At 41.5% G+C, this 10778-nt stretch overlaps 1 protein-coding gene across 1 annotated transcript in view; it reads right to left on the bottom strand.

Annotated features, from left to right (window-relative positions):
• Positions 1 to 1521: 1521 nt before the first annotated feature.
• The window catches only part of LOC102194326 (zinc finger SWIM domain-containing protein 8-like), an 11783-nt gene continuing 2526 nt past the window's right edge, over positions 1522 to 10778 (bottom strand). The window contains exons 2-5 of the mRNA XM_005754835.2: positions 10437 to 10610; positions 10233 to 10352; positions 8244 to 8422; positions 1522 to 3928 (exon numbers count right to left, since the gene is read on the bottom strand). Of these exons, the coding sequence (XP_005754892.1) occupies positions 3725 to 3928; positions 8244 to 8422; positions 10233 to 10352; positions 10437 to 10610 (677 nt within the window). The 3' untranslated portion in view covers positions 1522 to 3724. The remainder of the gene's footprint in view (positions 3929 to 8243; positions 8423 to 10232; positions 10353 to 10436; positions 10611 to 10778) is intronic.

Raw genomic sequence — 10778 nt, 5'->3', positions numbered from 1 at the left:
GGCGTCCGGGCCTCGGTCAAGCTGGTCAGCGCCAGGTTTGTTTGGCCGGGCCTTCGCCTTACCTCTACAAACTAAAGAAGCTTCTCGGAAATTTCACGACTGAACTTATTCCACAGGTGGCATTCACTGAGCTCCTGAGAGTGAGCCATTCTCTCACAAATAAAGCAGTCTGCATACCTAGGTGTTTGATTTTACACACCTGTGGTCATGGAAGCAATTGGAACACTTGAATTTGATGATTTGGATTTCTGTGGGAATTTTGGCAATACAGTGGTCCCTCACTACATCGCGTTTCAGCTTTCGTGGCCTCGCCGTTTCGCAGAATTTTTTTGTGCAAATTTTTTTTTAAAACAATGCTTTGTGTTCTGGGTCCTGATTTACTGACAATGGTTTACAGCCAATCTCGTGCTGTGTCTCCTGTACAGTACAGAATGCGTTCAGCTTGTCAAATTTACACAAATCTTCACTAGCAGTGTGACTCTGAAGTGTTGTACTGTATGTTTGTAAGTTTTCTCCCCAACAAGAGAGAAAAGTGAAAATGTTCATTTCTGTCTGAGAAAAGTGTATAAAGTGTGTTACGTCTCCCCGAGGGCAGGAGGGGATAACACAACAACTCCGGAAACTCAGTACAGGTGTTATGAAAAAAGGTTTAATGGCAGCGCTCTCACAAAATAAACAACCCAGACTCAAACAACAAATGTGGGGGGAAAAGGGACAGTTAGGTTGTGCCAAAAAAAACAAAACAAAACACAAAAAAGACAAAACCAAAACTTAGCTGAGCTGAGCTGAGCTACTATCCTAGAAAAGCAACAAACAGGAGAGATAGACCCAAACCTCAACTTAAAACAAGCTCAAAATTACATGGGTGGCACCAACCTACTTACCTAGTGTTTCTAACACAAAGACTCTACGTGAGTAAGTGTATGGGGTCCCCAAACTCACCTAATCCACTTTACTCCCACCACAATCATCAAACAAAAGAAAGACAGCAGGAAACCGTCACACATGTGTCAAACAATTCAAGGAGGGAAGAGAGCCGCGCCCACCACAGGTGAGTCTCCTTATCAAGGGCTTCACTCCTGGTTTGTCCAATCAGGGCCTCTTCTAATTAATTGGATGTCCCCAGATTGACATCAGCCTGCAGTCTGCGACCTAAGGGAATGGCAAACAAAAGGGGAGGGAAAGAAAACATGCAGCCTGCAGACACGTAACAAGTGTGTAGTGATGGGTTTTACAGCCCTAAAACATCTATAATAATAATTTTAGATAAATAAAGTTGGCTACTTTGCTGATTTCACCTATCGCGGGTTATTTTTAGAACGTAACGTAAACGAGGGACTGCTGTATAGTATATATGACAGTGGGTATTGTCAGGAAAAGGATTGAACAATCTGAGTCTTACTAATTTATCAGTTGATAACTGCTAACTCTTGTGGCCATGGGTGAGATATTGCACAGAAACACGTTGGTTTGGCCAAAACAAATAAATCCCTACTCAAACCCACAAATCAGTCAAAGCAATTTAGTGTTTTCAATGATCTTTATTAAAGTAAACTCTACACTTTTACTATTGCTTTTATTTTTTGTCTTTGCACTCTCAATTAGAACCTTTTGCAATCAGCACATATACAACTTTTCAATCAAACTACACTTTTGAGAAATACAAAAATATCACAGTACATTTTCTACTACGTCACCTTCACCTGTGAGGTCCAGAACCAATGAGCCAGTTTCAGAACCACAGCAGCTGCCTGGACTGTGTCAACATGTCTAGAAGTAACAGCACCATGGGCTATGAGCTAACCACATCGAAGAAGAGGGCCACTCAAACACACTGTGTCATATGTGTCTGGTAACTGTCTTGAAGAGTGTTGGGGCTTAAGTGGACCAGAAAACTGAAAACAAAGAAGATAGCACTTTCCAGAGCAAAGCCAAAGCCATGTCTAATTAAGAGAACGTGGTACCAAAGTAATAGTCTCAGAACATTTGGGTTTTAGATGATTAGCTACACTGTACATGTGTGACAGTGTATACAAAGCATGAGCAGCATATAATTCAGGACCTTGGACAACCTAAAACGCTAAGCTGATATGGTGACTGGTACTGATTACACTATAATAGATGTCAGTGTAATCTGCAGAGAAAACAAATGTGGTTGAAAGGTGAGACAGCAATGTCTGGGACTTGTCCACTGTGTATGGTTTGCACTAAAAATGTACATTTGCTGAACCAAATTCCTAGCCTTCAAAAACAGGCACATGAATAATAAAGCAGACATTTCAGTTTTGTGTGGCTTATTTGGGTTTTTCTGAGTGCGGCCAGAAAGTTTTTCTTTTACACTTCAATCATCCAAACAGTGGTTTTAGTTTTGTTTGGTGCATCAGAACAAGGCAAATGCACTCCATATCACTGGACAAACGAAAGGCTTATAAAGGAGTGTTTACACGGTATGTTTGGCTTTTACAATATGGAAAACTTTGGACGAAAAAGGATGTGGATCAGTCAAATGGACAATGCTGCTTCCAATAGGTCTGCCATCTCCATCCACACTGCTGTATTCTGTGCATTTAAACTAGTCAGTGCTTTAGATGCGGTGAAGAAGGGCTGGATGCGTGATTTTAATATTTATGGTCATGCTATTCTAAATTCTTTTTATTGCGTTTTAGTCAGGAGTCTGTTTAGTAGCTGTGTTTAGACAGCATTGTAAATTAGATTAAGCAAATTAGTTTGCCTTAAAGCATTTTTATATTTATATAAAAGATCTATTAAATGTTCTGACAGCTGCTGGAAATCTGGGGATTCTATATTGGAAAATTATTTTAAAACAAACAAACAACTTAGCCCAAATGGGACTGATAAGGTGTTTTGACTGTTGGACAGTGTAGCTCGAGAAGGCCTTGCAGACATTGTTTGCCTAAGCAGTGGTGAGGTGGCCTCTGGTTTTGGTCTGGAGCTGTTCATGTCACTTCTCAGGCAGGCTAAAATGTACAAATGTATCCCACACAACAGAAAAAGCACCTTCAGCATTCCCTCACTCTCGTCCCATTCCTATTTGCTTACGTGTCATAGCCTATTACAAAGTATCAAAAAAAGATTAAACAAAATACTGAAAAATCCTCACCAATAGGGACAATAAAATGCTTCATATTAAACTTTTTTTCTTCTTCTCACAAATCATTGTTTTGTCCCACACTGTAATGATTCATATCCATGGTGACAAGACTCTGGTGAGTGAAGCATCTAACACTACACAGGAATGTTGCAGCATAAAAAATAACTCACGCAGTGGTTTCCTTTAAAACAAAACTAAAAACAGAATACAAAACAGTGAAAATGAAGTGAGGATGAGGAGGAGAGATCCCTGTCAGTCTTAAGTTGAGGAGAAATGAAGAAAGGAAGGAGTACACCGGAATTCCACATTTACATAACGATAAACAATGATAAAAGATCAGCCAGGAAGAGCAGGTAAGTGACCAGGCTACTTCACAACGCTCTGGTGGACAAACACAAAAAACGAAAGTAAGTCTGTGAATTGGGGAATGGGAGTCGATTGCACTGCCTATGTGCGCTTCACTGAGTCCTCGGAGCAGGAAGCAATGGCCCTAACAAAATCACACGTAAGTGTGGTCAGCTCAGTGCAGTGGCAGTAGCTATGCTGGAGGCTGGATGGGACTTCTTGGCCCAGGCTGACGCTGAGCAGATTTTGTCTCCCCGAGTGTGCTGCTCACGGAGAGAAGGTTGCCATCTCCAGGGATATACGCTGCCATAGTTCCTTGGTCTGTTTGCCCCTTTTCAGGTTCTGCAGCACATCATTAAACTGCATCATACCCACAGGAGTCAGACAGAAAGCACCTCTTGCGCTGCGGATCATGTTGACAAAGTCATCGTAGTCAGCAGGTGTCAGGTGGATGAGCCGGTGGTGAATATGCTGCAGAGAGAAAAGGAGGTGACACTGGACAATGTAGCCTGAACCTTCCTATTTAAGTGGAGCTACTCACACATAACACATGCTAGACTATAATTGTGTGGATGCCCTTATGAGTTCCTGTTTCTCTTTATTCTTTATTATTCTGGTTGCTTCCGTACGTTTTTTGCTGCTTAACTACTCTCTCAGTGTTCATGCTATTTGCACCGTTCAAACTTCGAAAAATTCTGCTCTTTCTGCTAATTATTACTATGACTTTTGGTGCTCATAACTTCTATACTTTTTGAGATATTGAATTTTTTATACAATCTTTTTTGCCCATTTCTGCCATATTATCAATGGCGTCACTGATTTTCCTTGCTGGGCTGAGCTGTGTTTTAGCTCAGTGAGATGAGCAGCCGTTCTCAGACTGGGAGGCCGGGGTTCAAATCCCGCTTATGGCAACATTTCTTTCAGTTACCAATTCAACTTATTTAACCCTTTTCAGCAAAAGTTTCAGTTTTTTCTGCTGTTTTCAGAAAAAACTGAAAATTTTCAGAATTTTCACTTCTTTTCAGCACAAATCTCAGCTTTTTTCGGAAAAAAAACTCTTTTCAGCAGAAATTCTGCTGATTCACCTCTTTTCTGCAAAATTTTCAGCCTTTTCACCTCTTATCAGCACAATTCTCAGCAGCTTCTGCTCATTTCAGCAAAATTGTCAGTCTCTCCACCTATTCTGTGTGAGAATGAGTTTGGCGCAGTGAGATGAGTGGCTGCCTTGAGACCAGGGCCCTATTTCAGGAAGCCGGTTTAGTGCAAACTCTGAGTAAGTATACCCTGAGTTAACGAAAACTCTGGGTTTTCGGTTTCACAAAGCGAGTTTAGATTAATTCTGAGTGAGTTACTATGACGACACACTCCGTGAAGCTAACCTGCCCCCTAGCAGGTTTACTTCAACTAACCCTGACATTCTCCGCCTCTTTGTCAGAAATCTGACTGTAGGAAGTGTCAGACATGGCGTGCCCCTCCCTTGAAGAGCCTGTAGATGTTGAAGCCCAAATTCTCCGCAGAGCTCTCCGCCGGGAGAGAGTGATCAGAGCGCGTTCGGACATTTTATCATTTCCTGATGATCTCCTGTGTGAACGTTACCGTTTTTCAGCACAATCTATAATTCATTTGAATAACATCCTCAGGCCTAATATTGCTCATGTGACACATCGCTGACATTCTCTCAGTTCTGTACATATTATTTGTATTGCACTTCGGTTTTTTGCAAACGGGAGCTTTCTGTATAATATTGGTGACGCTGAGCACGTTTCCAAGGCTACTGTCTGTCGGGCAGTCAGGAATGTTACAGTTGCACTGAAACGTCTCGTGTACTCGTTTGTGGTGTTCCCCGGTCATAGACCCACAAGATTTATCAAAGAGGGATGCCACAAAATTGCAGGTATCAGGATGAACGAAACTTAATTCATGATGTGGTGATATTTGAACTACTACTTAAATTTTACATTTATTCTCACGGTTCCCAGGCTTGATTGGCTGTATAGATGGCACTCACATTCCAATCATTGCTCCTTCAGTAAATGAAGGAGACTATGTGAACAGGAAGTCTTTCCACAGCATTAATGTACAGGTACATAGTTCCCTGTAGCATTTCTAATTTCAATAAGTGCTTACAGAGGGGAAATTAATGTAGCCTCTAACTGCAATTGATTTACATGGGACAAACAGACCAAGCACTATGGCTCATAATACAATTACACCTTACCTGTTTGGACTATATTTTTATATTTCATTTTTACTTGCTGCCAGGAACGTTTGGGGCCTGTTGGGTTGCACCTGCGCTCACATCACATCACAAAATAAAATGTATGAAATAAAAAAATAAAATAAAATAAAATAAAATAACGTGTTAAATGGGTGGAAATCCCTAGATCAATGTTTAAATTAACACTCACGCATTGACTCTGTCGGCTATGTTTTGCCATGCATGCTCTCTTTCTTTTGCAGCGAGGCTGTGTTAGCTTTTTTCCGCGGAATTTGCATGTTATCGGCATATGCTGCCATCAGAATTTTGGCCTCAAGCGCTGTAAAATACATTGACCGCACCTTCTTTCCCTCCGTCTCCATGGTGACTCGCTTAATCTGTGCTCCACTAATCAGGGCTTTATGTATCCTCGTGCGCGCGCTTAACTTGGGGTTAAAGCAACTCCGCGTTGACTGAACTAATTGTTATCAGCCTTTCTGAAACCGAATATTCCGAGTTGGACAGTCCGGGGTTACCCAACCCTGAGTATCGTTTTTCACTCTGAGTTTTCTAAACCGGCTTCCTGAAATAGGGCCCAGGTGGGCCAGGTTCGAATCCTGCTCAGGGCAGCGTTTTTTTTTTAAACCACTTTTCAGCAAAAATTTCTCCGTCTTTACCCCTTTCAATAGAATTTTTGGCTTTTCACCTGTTTTCATCAAAAATTTCTGCTTCTTCACCTGTTTTCAGCAGAATTTTCAGTTTCTTCACCGCCATACAACTTTTTGCAACTTTTCAACTTTTTCAGCTTTTTTCAGCAGACATCTTCAGCGTTAAGGCATCCACACAGCATTTTCGCAGGAAATGCAAATTTTTCTAGTTTACAACAGTGTTTCTACAAAGCTAGGCCACTGTAAAATTCAACCAACTTACAAATGTGCTTAAATGATTTACAACCTAAGTCCAAAAAAACAAAAATGTAAATTTAAAAAAGAATGATTTTCTAATCTTATAAACCCATATATTATTGAGAATCGAACAAAAAGAACATCTCAAATGTTTAAGATGAGACATGTTACTGACCTGTTGCCATTCAACCTCAATTAGTTTCAAAATGTTCATATAGCGGTTTCTTTTCAGCTTTCTTTTCAGCTAGTTGCCCAGTTCATTTTAAATTTGATGACATGAGGAATTTCTCAGTTTAAACATTTGATATGTTTTTGATGCTCTACTGTTAATAAATTATGGCTTTATGAGATTAACAAGTCATTGCGTTCTGTTTGAACTGGTATTTCACACAGCATCACAAACTTTTGGAACTGGAGCTGTTAATCTACATAATTGCTCGGTGCAGCCTCCACAACATCTGACAATTAGCTGCTGGGAGGATATGTCAGTCACTATGAAGTGGCCGGAAAAAAAATACAGAAAATATGTAAAAAGAAAATCAAAATCGGCAATCGAGTCAGGGTATTATCAGATTCAGGTTATCACAACAGATTCCCAATCGGTCATGTAATAGAAAATTTATTTTTTTCTCATTTAAAGTGCTGCAGTGCTTATGCTCAGTTGTGGCAGCGTAATGGAAACTTCCACTCAACAATCTAGAACTAGCTCAACTCATGTCAACCTCAACAGCTGAAGAAAACAACTCTCTTTTGCAGGCGCTGATAATACCAAGGGCATGAAACAGCGTATTCGTTGTAGTGGAGTGTTTGTTAGGTTTCATAGCGAGCCGCGTGAGGTGGTATGATCAGTTTGTTACTTCCTCCCTTTTTGTGAACGCATAAAGGAGTGGGAGCTCCACTTCCGTCTCAGAGACTGCATGACAGCATCTTGCTGGATGTACTCTCTCTTGTGTGCGTGATAATAAACAGTGTTGATTATAGTAACCGTGTCTGCAGACTTGTTCGTTAAAATTTCCACGACAGTCACTTGGGTCTGCGAACACATGTAGACAAATATTGGCCGAACCTGGTTTTTTGCAACAGCTCTATCGTGCTTTCCCTTGTCTGATACTTTTTACTCTCCTTACTGAAAAACTTTGTTTTACTTTATTTGACTGAATTAGATTTTAATTACCTATAAATATGAGATACTTGTGGGAATCAGTCCTGCAGCCCAACCTGCATTACTCTTTGTCATCAACCCCATTATGAATACAGTGGTCCCTCGCTATATCGCGAGATTGTCAAATTTACACAAATCTTCGCTAGCAGTGTGAGTCTGAAGTGCTGTACTGTATGTTTGTAAGTTTTCTCCCCAACAAACGCAACAATGTCGATGAAACATATGGCACCGTCAGCGGCAGCTGGGGGTGTCTGGTTTCATCCTATAATACTGGACTTATTTTTCTACGAAGGTTTGAACTTTTAGAGTTTAAACAAGAGAGAAAAGTGTGAAAATGTTCATGCCTGTGTAAGAAAAGTGTATAAAGTGTGTAGTGACGGGTTTTACAGCCTTAAAACATCTGTTGTAAATTGTAAAAAATAAAGTTGGCTACTTCGCGGATTTCACTTATCGTGGGTTATTTTTAGAACGTAACACCCGCGATAAACGAGGGACCGCTGTATTATGGTGAATATGATGTACCTGCAGATAGGCTTGCTGGCAGCGCTGGACAAGTTGTTGGAAAGCAGGTGTTCGAAGATGGGCATGGATGTGGGCAGGGTTCAGCCTTTGCAAGGCCTCCATGATTAACTCCTGCAGGACAAATGGACTGAGGACGCCTTTTGCTGCTCCAACACAGAACTGGTACACATAGTTGACTCCTGGCAGGATGGAAAGAGTGAGAGAAAATCTGCCTTGAGCCATCTAGACAGGTAGGAGTAACAGTGATTAAGATGGAGGTAGGAGTCAACTGATCCAGGGATTGCTGCCTGAGTTGACTCCTACCGCTGTCTCAATCAGATTTGCATTAAACTTCAGCCAACACACAGATCATCTATAAAATTTCAAATAATAAATCAACTGTCGAAGAGATTAAAAAAAACGAGACAGATTACAATTTAACTGAAAATGACCATGGAGCGGTTAATCCCGTTATCTCTTGAAATGCTCTTGAAGCAGTCTAAAGAGGAAAGCTTATAGCTAAGCCAGCATCAATTAAAATAGCTAAAAAGGAAACATACACAAAAGAAGAGGACTAACTGTCTGAAACTGAATGACATGTGACGCTTCATTATTTCCTTTTTAAAAGGACCCTTCATTATTTAATTTGATCCTTTTGCTACGTCAGGAAGAGGAAGCTGTGGATTGGAGTGAAGCCTGTTTATTTGTCTTCATGGTTACAGCAGGGCAGGGCAGCATGGTGGCACGGTGGTTAGCACTGTTGCCGCACAGCAAGAAGGTCCTGAGTTCAATTCCACCATCAGGCCGGGGTCTTTCTGTGTGGAGTTTGCATGTTCTCCCCGTGTTTGCGTGGGTTCCCTCCGGGTACTCCGGCTTCCTCCCACCGTCCAAAGACATGCAGCTTGTGGGGATAGGTTAATTGGATAATCCAAATTGCCTCTAGGTGTGAAAGTGCGAGTGAATGTGAGTGCGAATGGTTGACTGTCCCTGTGTGTTGGCCCTGCGACAGACTGGCGACCTGTCCAGGGTGTACCCCGCCTCTCGCCCTATGACAGCTGGGATAGGCTCCAGCGCCCCCCGCGACCCTGAAAAGGATAAGCGGGAGTGAATGGATGGATGGTTACAGCATCAGTGCCAGAGATACCGGCAGGATGAACAAACTAATCCGCAGAGCTGAAAGCATCATTGGTCAGTGAGGGACAGGAGGTCACTGAGCTTACTGCTCTCCATCATGGAGAACCCATCACACCAAAATCCACTCCACATGTCGAGGCAGCAGAGCTCCTTCTCCCTCAGTCCGATTCACACTTCCTGCCATAAAGAACGCTTCAGGAAATTCCTGCCACTCTCTATAAAACTGTACACTAACTGTTTTTCTGTGGCAGAAGAGTCCACACATAGTTATCGGTTTTACCCTTTCTTCTTTTTCATATAGTTTAGTAATACAGTTTGCACTACTCTCTTGCACAGTGTCAGTCTTACTTCATTTTTACTTTTGTCTTTTCCCCCCATTATTGCATATGTAACATTTTTGCACTCTCTTACAGTATAAGGCCCCCATTATGCACCTGTGGCACTTTTATTCAAGTTGGTTGCTTATTAAATGTAAACTGTACTCTTTCTATTCTTTATTTCCTTATCCCTTATGGGATCATCATTCCCATCCATCCGCCACAGAGAGTTCAGGCTATGTTGAAAAATAAAGATGGTCATAATTTTACAATCTCTGTTCTCATATACATCATTTCCCATTTATTTTTCCAAATGTTTCAATACATTGTTGCATCTATTTGCCATTTCCCAGCAAAATGCAAAGAAATAATGGATGGCTTAAGACCTAGAACATTACTATATAATTGAAGGCTTTCCTTTTTTGTATTTTTTTTTTCAAAATTGGCTTCTGTAGCAAGTATTTCTTTTATTATCTTACTTCCCCGATTTCAAACAGAATGCAAATATGTGTCCAGGTCAGTGCAGCCAGAGATGTCCCTTTATTTGGTAAAGTCTCACCTAGCCTGGCAGCAAGTCCCAGCAACCATTTGACGTCCTCAGTATAAGGAGGGCTCCTGGAGAAGTTGTTGGGATGGTCATTGTGAGCCCTTCTGCCCAACATCTCTAATGCCAACATGCCTTTACAGAAGACAAGGAATACATATTGGTTAATAATGCAGACTACTTGGACTAACATATAATCAGAGAACATAAACTACTCACCAACTCTATAAGCAGAATGCAAGTAGTGCAGGCCTTGTTGGCTAATGGGCTGGCTGTGCTGCTCATCTTCTGCTGGGAAAGGACTGCTGACCAAGGAGGCAGGCTGAGAGGATAGAGAGGGCAGAGATGCTCCCTGGATGGCCTGGATGGTGGGGCCAGGGTGAACACCACCAACTACAACATTACAACAGACACAGTACATTGGTTAGCAATGACAAGTTTACATTCACTAATCAAGGGCATGAATGTACAGTGGGGCAAAAAAGTATTTAGTCAGCCACCGATTGTGCAAGTTCCCCCACCTAAAATGATGACAGAGGTCAGTAATTTGCACCAGAGGTA

This window comes from Pundamilia nyererei, unplaced genomic scaffold (genome assembly GCF_000239375.1).
Source record: "Pundamilia nyererei isolate P.nyererei 1_Seehausen unplaced genomic scaffold, PunNye1.0 scaffold00677, whole genome shotgun sequence".
Lineage (NCBI taxonomy): Eukaryota > Metazoa > Chordata > Actinopteri > Cichliformes > Cichlidae > Pundamilia > Pundamilia nyererei.
The sequence above is the reverse complement of the archived record's forward strand: the minus strand, read 5'-3'. Positions and strand labels throughout refer to the sequence as shown.